The sequence below is a fragment of the Ixodes scapularis genome, unplaced genomic scaffold (assembly GCF_016920785.2).
Source record: "Ixodes scapularis isolate PalLabHiFi unplaced genomic scaffold, ASM1692078v2 PGA_scaffold1__304_contigs__length_218370807, whole genome shotgun sequence".
Taxonomy (NCBI): Eukaryota; Metazoa; Arthropoda; class Arachnida; order Ixodida; family Ixodidae; genus Ixodes; species Ixodes scapularis.
Genome location: NW_024609846.1, coordinates 132,981,748 through 133,005,272, shown reverse-complemented (window position 1 = coordinate 133,005,272; position 23,525 = coordinate 132,981,748). Strand labels below are relative to the sequence as shown.

The window sequence follows — 23,525 nt, the reverse complement described above, 5'->3', positions numbered from 1 at the left end:
AGCCAACACAGGCAGGCCGCCTTGTTTTCGGAGAACTCTTCAAGTGGGCCTCCGAAGCCGCCTCGTCGTGTTGCTGCAGCAGTTCTCGGAGAGGCAGGGTTGCATACCAGATGTTGAGAGTCAGCCCACACAGGCAGGCCGCCTTGCTTTCAGAGAACTCTTCAAGTGGGCCTCCGAAGCCGCCTCGTCGTGTTGCTGCAGCCGTTCTCGGAGAGGCAGGGTTGCATACCAGATGTCGAGAGTCAGCCAACACAGGCAGGCCGCCTTGTTTTCGGAGAACTCTTCAAGTGGGCCTCCGAAGCCACCTCGTCGTGTTGCTGCAGCAGTTCTCGGAGAGGCAGGGTTGCATACCAGATGTCGAGTGTCAGCCCATACAGGCAGGCCGCCTTGTTTTCAGAGAACGCTTCAAGTGGGCTTCCGAAGCCGCCTCGTCGTGTTGCTGCAGCCGCTCTCGGAGAGGCAGGGTTGCATACCAGATGTCGAGAGTCAGCCCACACAGGCAGGCCGCCTTGCTTTCAGAGAAGGTTTCACGTAGGCTTCCGAAGCCGCCTCGTCGTGTTGCTGCAGCCGCTCTCGGAGAGGCAGGGTTGCATACCAGATGTCGAGAGTCAGCCCACACAGGCAGGCCGCCTTGCTTTCAGAGAACTCTTCAGGTGGGCCTCCGAAGCCGCCTCGTCGTGTTGCTGCAGCAGTTCTCGGAGAGGCAGGGTTGCATACCAGATGTCGAGAGTCAGCCAACACAGGCAGGCCGCCTTGTTTTCGGAGAACTCTTCAAGTGGGCCTCCGAAGCCGCCTCGTCGTGTTGCTGCAGCAGTTCTCGGAGAGGCAGGGTTGCATACCAGATGTTGAGAGTCAGCCCACACAGGCAGGCCGCCTTGCTTTCAGAGAACTCTTCAAGTGGGCCTCCGAAGCCGCCTCGTCGTGTTGCTGCAGCCGTTCTCGGAGAGGCAGGGTTGCATACCAGATGTCGAGAGTCAGCCAACACAGGCAGGCCGCCTTGTTTTCGGAGAACTCTTCAAGTGGGCCTCCGAAGCCACCTCGTCGTGTTGCTGCAGCAGTTCTCGGAGAGGCAGGGTTGCATACCAGATGTCGAGTGTCAGCCCATACAGGCAGGCCGCCTTGTTTTCAGAGAACGCTTCAAGTGGGCTTCCGAAGCCGCCTCGTCGTGTTGCTGCAGCCGTTTTCGGAGAGGCAGGGTTGCATACCAGATCTCGGGAGTCAGCCCACACAGGCAGGCCGCCTTATACGCAGAGAAGGCTTCACGTGGGCCTCCAGCAGTTCCCGGAGAGCACAATGGAAGAAATACTTTGCCACACTGCTTACATATTAAGTGGCTCCACACCTGGAATGTGTGGGTGGCCTGATCCAGAGACAACTTCATCGCAGCTTTCATCTTTATAGGAGTCGTCGCTGACATCTCCGGCATTGATTTCGATGATGATTGGTGCAACCTCTCTGTCCGACAGGCTGTCATTCTCCCAGAACTGCTTTTCCATCTTCTTAACATGCTGTATAGCAGCGGTCCAGTTGTCTTTCGTGACATTCTTGATTGCCTGCTCTAGAAGCACCTTCACATCTTTTAGTTTGAAAGACGAGTTGCTTCGTGCAACCTCATTCTTCACTTGCCCCCAGATAAGCTCAATGGGATTCAGCTCACAATGATAAGGGGGCAGCCTAAGAACCGTGCACCCAACAGTTTCAGCACGTGTGTCCACTCGGTAGCTGAGGAACTTGTGTCGCACTTGGGAGACTAAAGAAATTAGTTCCACCTTGAGCATGTCTTTGTCCCAGTCAATTCCCTTTGAGCTTAGCCATTCTTGGATGACACTCTTGGTTGAAGATTTCGTGGGGACACACTCCACGCGTCTTGAGTGGTAGGAAGCGTTATCCATTACAATAACGCTTCCTGGCTCTACCTTGGTCAGGAACAAGTCAAACCAATGTTCAAACCTGTTGCCATCCATCTCGTCGTGGTAATCGCCCGACTTCACTCCATGAAAAATGTCGAGGCAACCTTCCACAAAGCCTTGGTCACCCCCAACGTGAGTGACAATCAGTCTGCTGCCTTTGCCAGATGGATTTTTGAGACCGGTGCTGAGGCCGCGATTTCCTGCGTCTCTGGCAGAACGCACCGTCGTGTCGACCCAGATCTTGTTGACGGTGTGTCCGGCGTTGACCCACGTTTCGTCGAGATAATAGATCGCCTTACCCTCTGCTCGAAACTTCAGGATTGAGCGGAGGTACTTCGTACGCCACACAAGGATGTCGTCCTTCTCAATGAGAAGAGAGTTGCGACTCCTCTTCTGCAGCTCGAACCCAATGTCATGCAAAAGACGGTACACAGTCGATGGACTCGGTTCCACGGCGACCTCATCATCCTTCAGCGCTTCAATGAGGGCTTCGCGTATCTTCGTGACGGTCGGGGTTTCGTTCCTTCGAAAGAAGCCGTGCACGCAGGACCGCAACGCAGACAGCACAAAAGAGTCGTACTGGACCAGGCGACGACGGGTGCCAACCGACTTTGGGCGCTTACCAGTTGGAGTTCGAAGGAGCCCGGAATTCGTGATGGCTTCCTTCTTTATGGCAACAACTGTCCGTGCTCCGACGCCAGTATACTCAGACGTCAGCTGGTATAAGTCGTTCCTCAACCTGTCCGGGTATTGTTCTCGCAGCTTGGCGTACACGGAAAGAACCATCTGCTTGCAATCGCTCGAGAGCTTGCGTCCTTGCCGATGCTTCTTCCACAAATTTATAGGTGTCGTGGCGGCTGGCTTACGTCTCGACGGCGGTGGAGATGGAGCCATGGACACTACCTCAACGATATCCACAAAGGAAATACGCTGAATAATAAAACAGAACGATAAAGTTGTAAAAAATATCTGAACACGCAGAAGAAGAACGCAATCGGGCCGAGCGCGTCGAGCATTCGATTCCCCGACTACAACAACAACATGACGTCACCGAGTTAACCGGACGCGTTCGTAAATTCAACAGAAGTAAAGAAATAGACACTCAGGCTGCAAGTCTTGCGCCGTTTAAGTGGACAGTTTGACGGTACAATTGTTTTATTTGAGAGAAGATGTTAGCCAAGTCGGAAGTGCTGTATTTATTAAGAAAGCAATTCTGTTTGTGAACAACTCACTCTTCCGTGAACAAACGAACGCAGTCAGTAGGGCCTCAGTCACCACGCAGCGACTGCGTGCGATTCGTATTTTAAAAAGAATCACACCAATAAATTTGGACATATGAAAAATTATAGCTCAAAACGTGCTACATAATAAGCCCTATTTAAGATGATTGGATTATCACGATTACGACGCTCGTATAGAACTTTTTCTTTGTAGACACTTTTTTGTTTATATTTGATTCAAAAATGGCGGAGGAGCGCTTCGTGGTGGTGCGACGGTGACTGGCCAATGCGCGGCCTGTAGAGGTGGAGCCTCCGGTGCACAAGTTGGGGTGAAAAAGAGTATAATCAGGCAATATTTATAATTTATCTTGAAAATTGCTATAAGTACAGTAGTGCTCAAAATGGCCGGAAATTGTTTGATGCATAGGCAGAATAAGTAGGACAGGGGGCGGCTTCTTATTAATTAAGCTACTTGTCGTTTGAAATTTGTTTTTATGCTATTTTAACTTAGAGTTGTCCAAACAAGCACGTTGCAAAAAAAAAACAACATTATTTTACAGTCTTGTATGTTGAACTACACAAGAAAAAAACGTTTTTGAAGCGAACATTGATTTCATTACTACAATACTGACTATATATAATATGACAAAATGCTGAGTTCAAGCTTTCCGCCAGAAAGATCTCAAGAACAGAACTTCGAATTTACAGCGCGAATGAAATGAGCAATGATATCTCTTCGTAAATGTAACAACGTATGTTACCGGGCTTTAATTAGCTAATGTATCCGTATTTATGGCCCCAATAAACGTGAGCGAATAGGTGCTGTAAACGTTTTTGTTTTTGACCGGCCAGGGACATGGCACTCTGAGAGCCAATCACTGCAATTTACGGCACCGCTCAACTAATGAGGATGCCGAACATTTGGTTAGACCCAAAGATGCTGTCTGCGACATCAGGGAATGCAAAACGTCCCGCTTGCTTTGCTTAATGTAACAGCGCAGATTGCATTTCTTGGTCTAAACGTATGTTCCGCGTCGTCATTCGCTGAGAGGACTTCGCAGGTTGCAACGATTGGCTCTCGGAGTGTTGTGCGGAAATCGACAGGCGCGAACTTTTTGTGCATTTTGTGTTTTCACAAATGTGGATGTATGTTTGATAAAAATAACTGTTATATTTGGTCCTATATTCAGTGCTGCAACTATTATGTAAATAGCTTACATGCGTAAACGGCGCATCAACGTAACAAATTGTTTTTGTTTTAGGGATTCGTTGATACTCACAAATGTGAAGACGCCGTGAGTGCTCGCCGTCATGTTTTGCTCATGAACGAAGAGATAACTAAAGCGCCCCTGAACGTCGACTTGATACAAGACCGCATGATGCGGACGTTTCAGTCTTGCCAAGAATGGATCCTCAGCGATGCTGGAGCCCTCACAGTCCTTGAGGAATTTCCGGCAATGACGATTCCCGGAATGGTAACTCAATATTATCTTCTTTATATTTAGTCTTAAAGTTTCGAGATTTTTACAGATCATCAGGACTTCAAAAGTTTCTTACTACCCGTTTTAACGTACAAATATTTTATTTTAAATGTTTTCCATGCTTTTCTTGTGTATGAGCACAACGGCAAGTTGATATTTGAACTTGTTATTGTACAAATATGTACATATATTTTATTTTAAATGTTAGCCATGCCTTACTTCTGTATGAGGCACAATGACAAGTTGTTATGTACTAAGCCTTATAAGACGTAGTAAAAACTTGTCAAAGAAAAAATCGGTTGTTCTAGGCCTTTTCTGGACACAATATCTTTCCTCGAGATCAGCGCGACCTATAAATTGATTAACTAGTCAATATAAAAGAAAACGTAAATCGAAATTATTTTAATTGACGCCAAGCCCTACTCCACTATAGTGACAGTAAGTGGTCATTTAGTTAATATATATATATATATATATATATATATATATATATATATATATATATATATATATATATATATATATATATATATATATATGTGTGTGTGTGTGTGTGTGTGTGTGTGTGTGTGTAAACAATCATTGTGTACAAATTCATAGCGCATAAATGTACTTTTGTAAACCAGCAACACTGTCCATTCGTTGCTTATTTTTCAGTTACTACAAGACGTTAAACTGCCGTTCGGCAAAGACATCTGGAGGACATGGGAGCCAAGATTGAGGCATTTACAGCTTCTACACAGGTGCTCCTCAAAGGAAAAGAACGTCACTCTGAACCTCGAAGAGCTGCTTGAAGGTATACTTTAGTTGGTGTTTTTGTAATCTAGCACAAGTTTCAGACTGCGACGACGCAGAGGTTTACCTTCGTCCACCATAAATATGCTGGGTTAACTTACTACATCTTTACGAACTGATGACCGCTTATCGGGGCCATTCGTTTAAGACAGGGTTAACTTATACTCAGAAACAACTTCTGTGGCGTTTCTGAAGTGAAGAGTGCGTGTGCATAGCCTTGATTGCTTAAGATGCGCGGGCGTTTTTAACTTCGACTACACATTGCCAAAAAAGTTGCCCAAGTCACCCCCGAGTATAGTGCATCGTCACAGATGGTAATGCAAACTTGTCAGGGTTATATCTTCAATATACGAGCTAGTAATATAAAACATATCCTTGCTTTATTTTCTAAAAATAATATAGAGAAAATATAAGCGACTAAAGTCAATGACAGGTTAAGAAAAATCTAAAAGAAGAAAGCCGATGGACGCTTGAAATGGAGAGAAGGTTTCTCCTCTCCCCTACAAGCTTCTGTCCGCTTCCTCCTCTCCAGCTCGTAGATTTTTTCTTAACCTGTTACTGACTGTAGGGCAAGAAGGATTAAATATGGGTAGAACCAACGTTTCTAGAAACATGCTTAAAATTCCTGTGCATCTACTTCCCGCAGAACACTCGAGAAGCCAATCACACCAATCCACGAAGAGAGCTCGGCGAATAAAAAGGCCAAAGCATGTTTAGACATATGAATGAAGCGAGAGATGTCACTGAGCATGGCGGTTCACGTATGACTTCATGCTCAGTGTCACGTTACAGACTTCATTTTTAAGTCAATCATATTTTCAGCTTCTCCATTGGCCGAGTTTTCTTCGTAGATTGCATTGATCGGCCCCTCGAGTGGACGCACGGGCATTTTTAAAAGCAGAGAAAATTCGGTGGCACGTTGGGCATTGTTTTACGTGTGTACTGCACATATATTGTAATTCATTGACTTCCGATCTTCTTCCTTTACTACTTCTTGGATGGAAAGGGAACGCTTGATGCTGCGTACCATTTTTCGCTTTTACACATTGTTGTAGCGAAGGGGGCTTCGAAGGGGACGCTTCGTCATCCGCTGGTCGCGCTCTCTAGATCGCACTGATTGACCCACTAAATGTTTTGAAGGAAATCATATCTGCGGGTATGTTTTAGAGCCTAAGGCTAAACGAGAAATAAAATGCTTAGTGAAACCTATACAATTATAATTGATCTGAAAGCGCGGCGAATGAGCAACTCGCAGCATAATAATACAGAGGAAAATACATGTGTTCATATTCTTGCTTTCTTGTTGTAGGAAGTCCGGACACTGATGCCACTCATCCATCTCCAGGAAAATGAATTTGACAACGTTTTGGACGGTGTCCTGACAGTGAGCGACATCAGAACGACAGTAGAAGCTGTGTGCGCATTGCTGGCAGTGATATCCGTCTCGTCTTGAAACTGTTTCGAATTTTGTTAGCTTTTTTACTGCGAACAGAAGAATCAATTTTTGCTACTCCAATAAAGTATATGATTGGACATGATGTTTACTGTTCTGTCTGTCACCTAGTTAATGACGTACAGGAATGAAGTGTGTTGACTCTGGCCAGACTGATGTTTGTCAATCTGTCGAAAAGGCCCAGTGCTAGCGATTAATGAACAATCTAAAGACACTTTGGTTGGTAGAAAAAAATGCACCTTGTAAAGCAAGAAATACGAAATACGATTTACTAAAAACTAACTAGGAATGTAAAAAAAACTCATTTGTTATAAGAGAGGGTTAGAAGTACAAAATATGGTTTACTAAAATAACGCCAACATAATCTAAAGAACTCGGGATTTATTAAAAGAACCAAGGAGGGTTCCAAATAAAACATGAAATAGGGTTCATAAAGAAAAACCAAAGAAGGAACCGTAAAGAACCTCGAAATAAGGTTCATTAAGAGCACGAAAAAGGGTTCTGGAGAGAACCCAAATGGGGTTCAATAAGAAGAACCAATAAAGGATACGAAAAGAACCCTGAAATAGGGTTTATTTAGAGCACCAGAAACGGTTCTGGAAAGAACCTGCAATAGGGTTCATTAAGAGCACCAGAAACGGTTCTAGAAAGAACCCGAAATGGGGTTCATCAAGAGCACCAAAAAGGGTTCGGGAAAGAACCCGAAATAGGGTTGATTAGGAAGAACCAAAAAAGGATCCTAGAAGAACCCCTAAATAGGGTTCGTTAAATAGAACCCAGAAGCGTTCTGAAAAGAACCAAAAATAGGGTTCATTAAGAAGAACCAATAAACGATCCGAAAGAACCCCGAAATAGGGTTCATTAGAAAGAACCCTTTTTGTGGGTTCTTTTCTGCACCTTTAAGGGTGCCGCCCATTGGACAAGCGAAAGAACCCTAAAAGGTGCTAGTTGGCACGCTTTTTTCTTAGAGTGCACTGATACGCGAACACACGGTCCCATCGGCGATAATTCCAGTCTTTTGTTCACAACTCACAACACTGCTACACGATGTTGCAGCTATGTTGCTGACACGCACAAATACAGAACCACGTTGAGCGCCGGTTGCACTCGGCATCGGAAAACAGAACCGAACTCAGGACGGAAGGCACCCAGGCAGCCGGCAGCAAAACCTGCCTGTCTTGGACGCGATTCCTGCGGTTTCCATAACGTCGAAATGTCGAAACAGTTCCGCGTGGTTTCGCTACTGTAGTGACTGTAGTTCCGTGCCGCGCGAGCCCCGCAATCCGGAGACGGCCATCCCCCAGTGTACGTGGCGCTGCTGGCACTGCTCCGGAACTTCGCTGTTTCTAGCGGCTTCGTTTGCTCGCTTGATAAAATTAGTGATAAAAACGTCAATGCAACCGAAATGTTCTGCACGTTTAGACCAGAAGACGGAATTACAGGCGCCCTTCGCTGCCGCTGAAGCTCAATCAACTAAACAGCTATTTATTAAACAACGTGCGCGACCTTCTCGAAAAACGAAACCGAAAGAAGATGAGTCGGGAGGGCGAAAGTTTTCTCCCGTCTGCCTGGAGAAGGAGCAAAACGTTTCGTTCCTCCCCTTTTCTCGTGTCCGCTTGGGGGCGCGTCAGTAGAAGGGAAAAAGACGCGCCGTTGCTACTTTTTTCTTCCACTTTTTCTTAGAGTGTGGTTGCTGGTAATCCCGACCGACCTTCGGGAGGAGATCTTTCAAGCATGTCACGTTGACCCGAAGTCGGGACACGTCGGTCACAGCCGAACACTGGCCCATATTCGTGAAAAGTATTACTGGCCAAAGCTCCCCAAAGCCGTCCACCTCTACACCCGATCGTGCCACGAGTGCCAGCGACGTAAGAAACCGCCGACGAAGCCGGCCGGTCTCCTGCAGCCGATTGCTCCTCCGACCGCACCGTTCCAGCAGATCGGAATGGACCTACTTCTCTCTTTTCCGCCGTCAACGTCGGGAAACCGCTGGATAATCGACGCCACAGATTCTCTCACGCGGTTCGCCGAAACGAAAGCCCTTCCTTCAGGGACTGCTATGCAAGTCTCCAAGTTTTTCATCGAGTCCATCGTCCTCCGGCACGGCGCTTCCAAAGTTCTGATTACATATCGCGGATCATCGTTCATGGCACAAATGACCCAAGAAATCCTCCGGCTCAGCCACACCAGCCATCGTCGTACCACTGCGCACCACCCGCAGACCAACGGGCTGACAGAGCGACTCAACAAGACAATCGCAGACATAATCTTTATGTACGTCGACGTAAAGCACGAGGCGTGGGACGAGGTGTTGCCCTATGTCACGTTCGCCTACAATACGGCGGTTCAAGAGACCACTGGATTCACATCTTTCCAGCTGGTACATGGTCCGAAGGTAACGACCATCCTGGACGCAATGCTGCCACATGAGCCATCTGACAATGAGAGCGACGACGCCCAGGCGGTTGCTCAACGCGCCGAAGAAGTCCGCCAGCTCGCCCGACTCATGATGAAGGACCAGCAACGCGTCGACGCGGGCCGCTACAACCTTCGTCGCAGGGACGTTCACTTCCAGCCCGGAGACAGGGTGTGGGTGTGGACGCCCATCCGTCACCGTGGCCTCAGTGAGAAACTGCTGAAACGGTACTTTGGATTATAGAAGGTACTTCGTCGCCTCGGCGAGCTGAACTACGAGATGATGCCCGACGGCACACGTACATCGTCACGCCGCCCACCAGGACCTGAGGTCGTCCACGTCGCGCGCCTGAAGACGTACTACTCTCGACAGGACTGTGGAACTTATGTGCTCCAAAGGACTCTTTAGTTTATCGTTCTTTTTTATTTTGTTTTGTTTTGCGTTGCATTGGGGCGATGCACTTTTTAAAGGAGGGAGTAATGCCGCGCGCGCAGCTGGCCAAGTAGGCAGCGCGCCCGTGGCCTGAACGGTTATCGTACCTGGCTTCCACGCGAAAAGCCAGGGTTCGATTCGTTGAGCGGCGTACCATTTTGTTTATTCCTTTAGACTAGTATTCTGGTAAATTCGAGAATCCTGTTGCTTGTTCCAGGTCCGAATGTCATACGCGTCGAACTTTCTACGCCGATTATTCCAGAAGCCCACGCATGTTCAATCGGCACGGAATGAAACCCGAACGCCGGAACGCGTGGCCATCGAGACAGGCTGCTCCACCTGGTGGGCCCCTGAGAACTAATGAAAATGCGCCCGGGGTTCGAGGGTGCGGGTCCCGCTAAAATGTGCCCGACCTTCGCGCGGCGCGTCTGGGACTTCCGCGTTTCGCCGGTGGCGCGCTGTGAGCGCCGTCACTCAGGGTGTTTTCGTGTCGCCGCACTGTCGCCCCATGTCGCCCGTTCGACACTGGGCGGCCGCTTAACCTTAGATAGCTCTTTGCGATAGGTCCTGCCCAGACAGGGTGGTGAATTTATTCCGCTCCGGAATGGATACGCCTGGGCATATCGGTGGTTTTCGAAGAGAGCGTCAACAAGCAATTCCTCGCTTTTTAGAATCGACTGATAACCTCGCACGAAAACATGCGCATTGCTCATAAAAAGCGAGGCATCCGCGTCAGTCTGTTGTAGTATTTTTTTTTTTCATAAAGAGTATGGTCATGCGAACAAACGAATTTTATTTCGCGTTTATGACGTTTCACTATTTCTCAGAAACCGCGCGTGGCACGATGTTCCGGTGACACGTCATGAAGCACTACGGGTCTCCCGTGCACGAAATGTTTCACCTTTCATTTCGCCCTTGCGATACACAAAGCGATAATGAGTGTCAGCTCTGAAGAGATATCGCTGGGAATTCAATACACAAAGCGAGTGACAGTGCCTTTTGTATCGGATGTGACGGCGCTTACAGCGCGCCACCGACGAAACGCGGAACTCCCAGACGCGCTCGCGAGGGTCGAGCTCACCTTCGTAGGACCCGCACCCTCGCACCCCGGTGCATTTTCATTAGTTCTCAGGGGCCCTCTAGGTGGAGCAACCTGTATTAACGGCCACGCGTTCCGGCGTTCGGGTTTCATTCCGTGCCGATTGTACATAAGGGGCTCCGCGTGGCGAACCACAGTCAGTTTTCGTCCCAGCGTTCGACTCTGCTGCTACGCCGACTTCGACGCCCGCGACGCTGTTATTCTCTTTTGTACCCTTTCATTTTTGGCACAAGTTCGCCACATCAAACGTTTATTTCTTCCTGTTTATTTTTTTTTTTTTTTGGTCACCACCCGTGACAATATATATATATGCAGGGTGTTGTTTTAAGCTTAACAGATTTGTTTAAAAAAAGCCGTGAAATTTACACTTACGCCGCTTGTGGAGGTGAGTTATACGGGCTGGGGGACATATTATAGGGGGGCTAATTGTAACAATCAGTCGGCTACTAAATTAAAATTCGTTAATTAACTTTTTAATTAACGAAAATAGACATATGGTTCTAATTATGAACTTGCTCAGCGTCATCAAAAACCACTAAATCAGTGATTTTCAGAAAGACTTTGAGCCCGTGAGAAGAGTAGTAGCGCACTAAAGTTACCACTCGTGGAGCAGGTATAAAGCTAGCGGTTGCGATAAGACGCCCGCGCGATTTTTCCGTCTCTTATCTAGCCCCAGCCTTGTACCTGCTCCACGAGTGGTAACTTTAGTACCATACTACGCTTTTTACGCGCCGTAAAGCTTTTTGAAGATGACTGGTTTAGTGGTTTTCGATGACGTTGAGCAAGTTTCTAATTGGAACCATATGTCTATTTTTATTCATTAAAAAGTTAATTAACGAATTTTAATTAATTATCCGACTGATCGTTACGATTAGCCACCTATAATATGTCCCCCTGGCGGTATAACTCACCTCCACAAGTGGCATAAGTGTAACTTTAACGGCTTTTTTTAAACAAATCTGTTAAGCTTAAAAACACACCCGGTATATATATATATATATATATATATAGTAGGCATGGTGGCAGAGGAGCCGAGGGGCCGAAGGCGTATACGGTATATATAACGAAGTGAAAAACTCACGGCGAGAAACAGCAAACAACGGAAGATTAATCGACAGTTTCGCCGAGAGACTCGACTTCGTCAGGAGATGACTTACAAGTGGAGGCATATCGTTGCGGCAAAAAAAGTTCAGAACTAGAAAACAAATAAAAAAGGTGTAGACAACGTACGCGATCCTACATAGCAAACAACTTGACCTGAGCCCGCTCCTCCTACGGGGCGGCGAACTAAAAAGTGCGCTTGAACGCTTACAACAGTGGCTACAATAGGCCTTGAACGGGCGACGTCTTCTTGGCTGATGGCCCCCAACGAGCCAATGCATCCCCGCGACGGTCATTCCTGGGGCGCCGCGCGTGTCCAGGAAACCGAGAAAGCAAAACATCGCCAAAATATGTTAGACCCCTCTTCGAAGTGCCAAAAAAAAAATAAAGAGGAAAGAGGGTACGAAGTTGGGGGGGGGGGGGGGGGGGTACGTTTGTGAGATGTGGTTAATGAAACACGCATGTGATTAAAAAGCACGGGAACAGCACGGTTCGATAGAAGATAACATACACCATATAGGAGTCGTAATAGAATAATGACGTGGTCCAATTCCAGTCGAAGATACAGTACCACCATGAAAGGTAGTCTAGATTAATGCTCTTATTGATGCAAGTGTTCCTGGACTCTCATTTATTCCTTCAATAGTATTGAATTTGTAGATAAGGTATGCCTCTCGCTGTTCGCGCTCCCGGTTAGATCTAAATCCAGATTCCAGTAATGTCACAGATAATTTATCGAAACAATGCTCTTGGAGACGAATGTGTTTTGAAAGAGGGAGGCCTGGATTCGTTTTAGAGTGAGATCTGTGGTTGTTAAAGCGTAGTCTAAAGGGTGTCTCGGCCTGTCCTACGTATTGCAGTTTGCATACTTTTTTGCCGCAACGATATGCCCTCACTGGTAAGTCATCTCCTGACGAAGCCGAGTCTCTCGGCGAAACTGTCGATTAAACTTCCGCTGTTTGCTGTTTATCACCGTGAGTTTCTCACTTCGTTATATATATATATATATATATATATATATATATATATATATATATCTACGATCATGAAAAAGTGCCCGTGTTATATATATATATATATATATATATATATATATATATATATATATATATTCGGCCGGAGCTATATATACAATAGTCCGGCCGAAACGTCCCGTTTCGGCCGGAGTCCGGCCTTTGTCAGGACGAAGGCCGGACACGGCCGAAACGTGCCCGTGTTGTATATATATCTATACAACAATGGCACGTCTCGGCCGTGTCCGGCCTTCGTCCTGACGAAGGCCGGACTCCGGCCGAAACGTCGAAGAATAAATCGTCCGTTGTTGCTGTTTTCACTAAGGGTTTTCTCTTCTCAGCTATATACCCACGCCTTCGGCCTCCCGCCACCATGCCCGCTGTATATATATATACAGGGTGTTATTTTTTATTAGAAACAGATTTATTTTAGAAGATCCGTAAAAGATGGAATGATACGGTTTGTGCAGGTGAGTTATACGGCCAGGGGGACATTTTATAGGGGGCTATTCGTAACGATCATTTGGCTAATTAATTAAAATTCGTTAAATAACTTTTTAATTAATGAAAATAGACATATGGTTCCAATTAGAAGCTTGCACAGCGTCACCGAAAACCACTAAATCAGTCATTTTCAGAAGGACTTTGAGCCCGTGAGAAGCGTAGTAGGGCACTAAAGTTACCGCTCTTTGAGCAGGTACAAAGCTAGCGGTTGCGGTAAGGCGCCCGCGCGATTTTTCCGTCTCTTATCTATCCCCAGCCTTGTACCTGCTCCAGGAGTCGTAACTTTAGTGCACTACTACGCTTCTCACGCGCTCAAAGTCTTTCGGAAAATGACTGATTTAGTGGTTTTCGGTGACGCTGTGCAAGTTTCTAATTGGAACCATATGTCTATTTTCATTAATTAAAAAGTTAATTAACGAATTTTAATTAATTAGCCAACTGATCGTTACGATTAGCCCCCTATAAAATGTCCCCCTGACCGTATAACTCACCTGCACAAACCGTATCATTCCATCTTTTCCGGATTTTTTAAAATAAATCTGTTTCGAATAAAAAATAACACCCTGTATATATATATATATACATATATATATATACATACAACACGGGCACTTCACACCATCGTACGTGGTCTCCGAGGAGGATATAAACGAATAAGTGCAGGTGAATGAACCGTACTTAATCAAATGAAGCAAAAAATCGAGGTTTTCAGGAACCCGCCGAAAGCCAAGAAACGGCGGAGCCAGGATTTGAACAATGTCCGGTCCGGTGTGCTAACCTCTACACCACTCCACCTTGGCTTTCTGGCGTTTCCTACCTGTCTTATTAATGCACAAGAAACGAAATTTATCCAATCGGAGGTGTTCTGGAAACACACGCCGCCACGTGGAACGCGGTGCGACGCTTAGTGTCACGTGGTACGTGCTCGTTTGCGCTCCAGAAATCCTCCCACTGTTTGTCTTGTCCCGTATACATGTAGTATTCTTTGTTTTTATGAGTTTTAGAGAGACGGTATCATCATCATCTGCGAGAATCAAGAGCCACCACATTATTGAATATACAACACGGGCACTTTACACCATCGTACATGGTCTCCGAGGAGGATATAAGCGAATATGTGCAGATGAATTAACCGTACTTAATCAAACGAAGCAAAAAATCGAAGTTTTCAGAAACCCGCCGAAAGCCAAAAAACAGCGGAGCCAGGATTTGAATTCTGGGCCTCCCAATATCCGGTCGGGTGTGCTAACCTCTACACCACTCCACCTTGGCTTTCTGGCGTTTCCTACCTGTCTTATTAATGCACAAGAAACGAAATGTATCTAATCGGAGGTGTTCTGGAAACACACACCGCCGCGTGGAACGCGGTACGACGCTTAGTGTCACGTGGTACGTGCTCGTTTGTGCTCCAGAAATCCTCCCACTGTTTGTCTCGTCCCGTGTACATGTAGTATTCTTTGTTTTTATGAGCTTTAGAGACACGGTATCATCATCATCTGCGAGAATCAAGAGCCACGCTATTGAATATACAACACGGGCACTTTACACCATCGTACGTGGTCTCCGAGGAGGATATAAACGAATATGTGAAGATGAATGAACCGTACTTAATCCAATGAATCAATGAATGAATCTAATGAATGAAACACACGCCGCCGCGTTCCACGCGGCGGCGTGTGTTTCCAGAACACCTCCGATTAGATACATTTCGTTTCTTGTGCATTAATAAGAGAGGTAGGAAACGCCAGAAAGCCAAGGGGGAGTGGTGTGGAGGAAGTAGAAGACGCCGTTCAGAGTTAACGTGTTTTCATCTTCCCCGCCGAAAGTTCCAAATCGGCTTCTGGCCGAGTTATTCAGTCCACATCTGAGTCTTCTTCTGCCAACAGTATGGAAGCGTACCGTATTCTGATGCCCCGTTTGCCATCAGGTAACGTCGTTCTCAATTCTCTGTTCCTTCACGCGGACATGGCTGCCCGACCATATCGTGCCCCGGATTTTAGGGATGCCATCTGTTCTATTATTGACCCAAAAGACATTATAAGTCTTGGACAATACCAGATGTCACACGTGTGAATGATCACGAGCACAAATGTTCTAGCAAAGGCCAAACTGGCCTCACGCGAAGAGCTTACCGTAAAAGGGAGGAGATGTCTCGTCATAGACCCCGAAACAAAAGACGTCAAGCTTAAGTTGATGTGGCTGCCGAGCCAAATCGAGGATCGAAGAGTTGTGGAAGCGCTCCAACCGTACGGAAAGGTGATCTCCATCGAGCGAGAAAAATGGAGGGTCCCAGGGATGGAAACTATAGAAACCATGAATAGACACGTAACGCTGTCGCTAGCAGAGGGCGTGTCCTCCTCCAAGATTCCCTACCTGCTGATGGTCTTCGGATGTCAGTGTTTCGTAATCCTGCCGGGTAGACCTCCGCTCTGTCTCCGGTGCAACAGGGTTGGCCATATCCGTCGCTACTGTCGGATACCGCGATGCTCGGACTGCGGACGCTTCGGACATTCCCCAGAAGACTGCGTACTTTCGTACGCATATAAATTGAAGCAAGGAACTACTCGTGGGGAAGAAACATCGACGGAGCTCCTCATGGACGTCAGCGAAGTGGTTGAGTCCACGGGTGAGATCCCTCCTCCCGCTGATTATGAGGGCAAACCAGCCACTGACCACTCACCGCCTCAGCCTGAAGTACAAACACAAGAAGAGTCTGGCCAAAAGGTTCCACCTACCCCTGGCGTGTTGGTGTGCTCGGGTTCCTCCACGACTTGCGAAGTGTCACCTGACTTTCCGCCCCTGCCTCAGGTACCCGTAGACGAAAGCACCCTACCCACGACCCACAGCACACTCATGACACAACCGACAACGCCTCCCGTGACACAAACTTTGAAAAACCAACCTTGACTGCACCTGAAGAAAACGACGTGCAGGAAATACCATCCCAGAGCCTGGTTCACCAGGAACCACGCATGGATGACACGCCAGGTGACGGCTCATTTGCTCGATCAAAGCTCTTTGATCGAAAGCAGGTAGGCAAGTACCAAAAGCCTTACACCAAGCATGGAACAGGTACCACACCTTTTAGAAGCATCCCTCTGACCGATCATCCCCAACCATAGACTGTCATGAGTAATGCTCTTGGAGATCCGCTCCACGAGTGGCAACTTTAGTATATTACTACGCTTCTCACGCGCTAAAAATTTTTCTGAAATTTACTGATTTAGTGGTTTTCGATGACGCTGAACAAGTTTCTAATTGGAACCTTATGTCTATTTTCATTAATTAAAAAGATAATTAACGAATTTCAATCAATTAGACGACTGATCGTTACGATTAGCCCCCTATAATATGTCCCCCTGGTCGTATAACTCACCTCCACAAGCGGCATAAGTGCAACTTTCACGACTTTTTTTAAACAAATCTGTTCAGCTTAAAAAAACATCCGGTATAAATATACATACAGGGGTGTCACAAAAGAAAATTTACACGGTATTTTTTACCACAAAAATAAGCTAGGCATCGCCGAACGCTCAATGTCCGCCCAAAGGTAGCACTAGAGGTCATAACCAGATGCCAAAGTTTCAGCCCGATCCGATAGCTTAATCAAAAGTTATAAGTGATTTTCTAAAAATTTCAATGGGAAAATGGCGGCCGACGGAGTTTTCAAACACAGGGGCTCTATGGCGCCAGAAACCGAAAACGGGCAGAAATGGGCTCCATTTTCCCATTGAAATTTTCAGATAATCACTTATAACTTTTGAATAAGTGATCGGATCGGGCTGAAACTTTGGCATCTGGTTGCGACCTCTAGCGCTACCTTTGGGCGGAGAATGAGCTTTCGGCGATGCCTAGTTTATTTTTCCGGTAAAAAAAACCGTGTAAATTTTCTTTATATAATATATATTGTTACGGTTAGATCGCAATCACATAATTTGATTATACAAAGAGCGACGAAGTAGCCGCGGGGATAAGAAAGAGGAAGTTGGTCGTAAATAAAACACCGAACTGACAAGACCTGGTTGCCGTGTCTTCCGAGTCCTTTCACACCCTAATATTTCGTTTGACGTGAAGCGACCCCTACCTCAAGGCTGAGAATCCGACACGGAGCTTCGATCAGGTAATCACCGGGGTCTACAGCCACCGTTGGGCACAAACACCGTAACATCCCAAACCATGCCGAATCCACCCGTCACAACGTCATCGACCGTCACATGCCGTCAACGTGATCCACCATTGTTTGCCGGCACAGCCACCCAAGATGTAGTCGAATGGCTTCGCAACTATGACCGGGCGAGCGCGCACAATCGCTGGGATTGATATGCTTAAACTTGCTAACGTTAATTTCTACCTCAAAGACACGGCGATGATCTGGTACAATAACGACGAAGACGCTTTCACCTCCTGGGATCGATTCAAGTACTGTAGAAGTTTCTGGAAGTTTTTGGACTTTCTACGCAGCGCAAACAACTGGCCGAAGGGCGTCTCGCTTACCGTGCCCTAAGTCCCGACGAGGACTACGTCGGCTACATCGAGCACGTACTTGCTCTCTGTAAATTTGCCAATCCAACCAGGTCAGAGGCAGACAAGGCTGGCCATATACTCAAAGGAATATCAGAAGACGGCTTCCAATACCTCATGGTTCATGACTCCCGCACCGTCGAGAGCATCATAGAAGCATGCCGTCGCCTCAACGAGAACAAAAGAGCCAGGATTTTAGCAACCACCTCAACGAGGTTACCCTCGCTACCCTCGCGACTGCAAATCCCCCACTCTGAAACTGTACGCACAGTCATCGGTGACATCATCAAGGAAGAGCTTCGGATTATGTTTCCCGACAGTGCAACATTACTCGAGGAAACAACTGCAGCGACGCGTATGTCTTCAAGGGACGCCATTCGAGAGGAGCTTTCTGCCCCCTCGTCTACATGCTGACTCAGTGCCCAGACTTCTTTCCCAGCCAGCTGCCCAGATTTCTTTCCAACCCAGGTTTCAAAGACCGATGAGTACCGAACCTCCCAGGACCACTTACTCCAACACCCAGTGGACCTCCAGTCTTCGAAGCCGCCCCACCTACTTCCACTGCGGAATCCGAGGTCACATTGCTCACTTCTGTGGCCGACGCATCGCGGAAGAACGAGGAGATATCTACAGATTCTTTGGTCATCCAGTTACAACTCGCCACCAGCCTATCCGACGTATTCATACGACGAGGATGTTCCAGCAACAAGCTTCCCACATCGTAACCGATTTTTATCTCCGAGACCACCGGCATACAGGCGTCCGCGCTCGCCCTCGCCTTACCCACGCCCGTCTGCGTCATTCCGACCATCCCATGAGCCACCCGCTCTCTACCAGAACGAGGGAAACTAGACGCGGCGGCAGTAGGAGATAACACCGCTTCGTTCAATTCTTGCCAGCCTCCACCTCAACAAGAAATTTTGTTTCGATAACCGTCAAAGGACAAACGTTCTCAGCATTAATAGACACGGGTGCATCAGTTTCAGTCATGAACGAGTCCACGAGACGGAAGCTTCGTTTGGTTGGCACCCCTCCTGATGGCAGGTTATTGCAAGGTGCGAATCGTTCTCTTTTCTCGTCATGTTGCTTGTGTACCACTCGCATCACTGTAGACAACGTTAGCGCATCACTGTAGACAACGTCTTTTACTGTTGTCCTTCACTGTAGCAATAATTTTATTTTGGGATGGGACTTCTTATGACAACGGAACGCGCTCATAGGCTGCGACACTGGATTGCTAAATATTGGTAGAGAGAATTAGGATTACTATGACCGAGACACGGTTCAAGTAAGGAAGCTAAGTTTGAGTCGTGACTATGTCATTCCGTCTTTGAGCACCATTTTCGTCACGGCGGTCAATAAGTATTTTTCCGGCAACTATAATGGCAATGCCCTTGTGGAACCTTGCCGCGACATGTTGCTACGCAAGAACCAAGCCCTTCCATTTTCATTATCGACATTGACCAATGGCACGGCCGACGTCCTTATCGCCGAAATGTCAAACGAGCCTCAGCGTTTATCAATTGGAACTTGCGTAGCCTTTATTTATATCCTTCCCACTTGCCCAGTTTTTACTCTTCTGCCCTGCGCTGAAACATTATTAGGCTCGTCGACTTCATTGCGTGACTCCGTCTCTTCTTTATCATGCATGGTTGATAAAAAAAAAAAAAAACGTACCGGGAGATTATTAAGGGCTGCTGTTGGATTTATTAAAACGATGCTCCTCATGCTTTGACATCGACGGTGGCACTTTCGGTTTAACAACCTCTGTAAAGCACCGAATCGATACCTGCGATGCTTCACCAGTTCGACACAGACCTTACCGCGTCTCTCCTTCGGAGCGAGCCTTAATTGATCGGCATGTTAAAGACATGCTCCAAAAGAACATAATTGTACCATCATTAAGTCCCTGGTCATCAGCTGTAGTTCTGACCAGGAACAACGATGAGTCGTGGAGTGTTTTTGTAGATTACAGACGCCTAAATAATGTCACCAAAAAAGACGTGTATCCTCTACCACGAATCAACGACGCTTTAGACAGCTTACAAGGATCCGAATATTTTTCCTCTTTAGACCTTCGATCCGGAAATTGGCAGATACCAATACATGACGAAGATCAAAAGAAAACAGCCTTCATAACTCCCTACGGTTTCTATGAATTCAAAGTCCTTCCGTTTGGTTTATGGAACGCTGTTGCCACGTTCGAGAGGATAATGGAGGTTATATTGAGGGGTTTAAGATGGCAAACAAGCCTGTGCTATTTAGATGATGTTTTCATCTTCTCTGCGACATTTAAAGAGCACCTCTTACGATTGCAATCCGTCCTGAAATGCATTAAGACAGCGGGTCTCCAACTAATGGTCAATTCGTCTGGGCCTGCACCGCACCCGTCCAGTGCGGTAAACTCTTTCCACTTTATACACAAAAGGCTGGCGGGGAGAGAAGGACGCTTCCCTCTCCCCTATAGCCTTCCGTGTACAACGAACCGCACTGCACCGGTGCGGTGCGGGCCCAGACGAATTGGCCATAAATACTAAGAAATGCCGTCTTGCTTGCCGCCAAATTTAGATCTTGGGTCACACCGTCAGCGCAGACGGCATTTGTCCTGACCCTTACAAGATAAGAGCTGTCTCGTAATTTCCCCGGCCACTCAACGTTAAAGGATTGAAAAGCTTTTTGGGCCTCTGCCCATACTTCCGTCGGTTTATCCAAGATTTTTCTGACCGTGCAGCACCTCTAAATCACCTCCTCTCAAAGGATACAGAATTTGAATGGACGGAAGACCAAGAGAACTCTTTCAAATCCTGTCCCTGACCAATGATCCAATAATATGCCAAAAGCTGTCCCTGACCAATGATCCAATAATATGCCATTTTGACCCCCGCTCTCCCAGAGAAATGCATTCAGAGGCAAGCGGGTATGGAATTGGTGCTGTCCTTATTCAGAAGAAACATGGCAATGAACAGGTCATCGCGTATGCTAGCCGCACGCTCACTAGAGCGGAGGTATATTACTCTACAACAGAGAAAAAGTGTTTGGGCCATAAACAAGTTTCGACCGTACCTATTTGGGCGACGCTTTCGATTAGTGACTGACCACCACGCTCTCTGCTGGTTGACAAACATAAAAGACCCATCAGGACGTCTCGCTAGATTGTCACTTCGTCTACAGGAGTATGATGTCAAGATAGTTTATAAGGCAGGCTACGCTCGCCAAGATGCCGACGCTTTGTCCCGCTGCCCTCTAGAACCCACCACCACCGATGACACGGATGCCACCGAGATCCCTGTTCAAGCCTTATCCTTTAAAATTGACATCGCAACGGAACAACGTAGCGATCCGAAACTGCGGAGTATCACCCGACTCTTACAGCATCCTTTGCCACGGAGCAGAGCAGCGAAAATGGAACATATATATCCAATTGTCGGGAGAGTTCTATATCGTCGCAATTATGAACCCACAAGACAACCTCTGGTTCTCATGATCCCGCGATATTTACGCTCTGATGTACTTTGTTCCCTTCATGATGATCCCACTGCCGGAGATTTTGGTGTGTTTCGAACATACAACCGTGCCCGCTCTCGTTTTATTCTGGTTTGGCTTATATACAAGAGTGTCCACAGATACGCCACATGATGTGAAGCTTGCCAGCGCCGAAAAACACCTACCCTCGCTCCTGCGGGCTATCTGCATCCCATTCAGCCCCCTAGCCACCCATTTGAGAGTGTTGGAATTGATCTCCTTGGGCCTTTTCCTGAGTCGGCACACAAAAAAACGATGGATAATCGTCGCCGTCGAGCATTTGTCGCGATACGTAGAAACCCAGGCGCTCACGATACCAAATGCAGAAGAGGTGGCCTCTTTTTTTCTCCACAATATTGTTCTGCGACACGGATCTTCCAGAAAACTTGTGAGCGACCGAGGGCGCGTCTTTTTATTTACAGTCATTCAGCACCTCCTTCGGTATTGTTGCACAATCTATCGCACCACAACTGAATACCACCCTCAAGCAAATGGGATGACTGAACGCTTTAATCGAACCCTCGCCTGGATGTTAGCGATGTACAGTGCTAATCACACTTGTCTATAACGCGCGAGCGTGCAACTTTCTCCGGGGAGCGCTAGACTGGTGGCATTCGCGGAAACTAAGCCAATCACGTGGCGCAACATGGAACGGCCCGCTCGAGGGGTGTCCTGCCCACTCTATCAGCTGGCGGCGAACGCGGAAGCCTGCTCGCACGCGTTTTACAAACATCATTGCTCGAACAATAAACAAACTAAAGCATGAAGGCGTATCAACGATGTCGTCATCAAAAAACAAAAATATATCATAAGGCACTTTACTTTTATCGCTTATCAAGCTGATAGAGTGGGCAGGACACCCCTCGAGCGGGCCGTTCCATGTTGCGCCACGTGACTAGCTTAGTTTCCGCGAATGCCACCAGTTCAGCGCTCCCCGGAGAAAGCCGCTCGCTCGCGCGTTATAGACAAGTGTGATTAGCACTGTACATTTCCAATAATCAAGACAACTGGGATCAAGTTTTGCCGTTTGTTACTTATGCTTACAACACGGCCATTTATGCAAATGTGCACTATTCTCCATTTTACTTAGTCTACGGTCGGGATGTAGTAACCAGACTTGTACCGTACTCATTACAAGTAGTCAAATTACTTGTAATCGATTACTTTTTGGAGTAATTTTGTATTCCGCTGATTACTTTTATTAGGCAGTAATCACAAGAGTAATCTGATTACTTTTTGAAGTAATAAAATTACTTGTAACCGTTACAATTTGTCCACGGGACCCCCCCCCCCCCCCCCCCCCCCCCCCCCGGTTTTTGCGGAGTTGTAGGAAACAAGGTCAATCTCTTTCTATGTACAGTTTCTGTAAAATGTCCGGTTTTTTTTTTTTTTCTTTTTTTTTTTCGAGCTGCGACTGGGAGTAGGAATCCCCAGGGAAGCCACAGTGCGTGACAAAGGCCATTCAGAGAAGAGTTTGTGGAAGCAGAATGTAGCTTTGTGAGTCCTTTGTTTAAACTAGCCCCCTCACGCACACACACACACACACAAAAAAAAAATCCTGCTTAGGGTACCTACTCGCAGCCCGTAGGAAAACCAGAACCGAAGAATGCCTAAAGCGAATGCAAAATATAATAAAGGCAGTTGAAATATTTCCCCATTTCCCCTACGTGGTCTTTGTGAAAAGCAATGTTTCGAGTTGAGAAGTGGTCGGGGCGATCTCTTCCGCTAATGGATAGTAAGCATGATCCGTTTCAAATCCTGGAGCTGCTTCTCTTTTGTATAACATGCGAGCTCATCCACATGTGAATCATAAAATGAGCTACGAAAACTTTGAGCGACAACCCTTGTTCAAACTTAACAAGATCTAGAACCCCCTCCGCCCCCCCCCCCCCCCCCCACACACACACACACTGGCGAACGCCCAAATCTAAACTTCTTCAAACAAATTTTATGCTTGTGTCCGCATTGTGAGGGTGCAACGACCACGAAGAGGGAGCCAGTTTTTCTTCTTCAATACTTGTGCAAGTGTAAAATATAGGTTGGAAGTAGTTCATTGTT

The 23,525-nt window shown here is 47.0% G+C and overlaps 1 protein-coding gene across 1 annotated transcript in view; it reads right to left on the bottom strand.

Annotated features, from left to right (window-relative positions):
* Positions 1–1,319: 1,319 nt before the first annotated feature.
* The window catches only part of LOC120837617, a 36,450-nt gene continuing 14,244 nt past the window's right edge, over positions 1,320–23,525 (bottom strand). The window contains exon 2 of the mRNA XM_042290338.1: positions 1,320–2,270. Within this exon, the coding sequence (XP_042146272.1) occupies positions 1,320–2,270 (951 nt within the window). The remainder of the gene's footprint in view (positions 2,271–23,525) is intronic.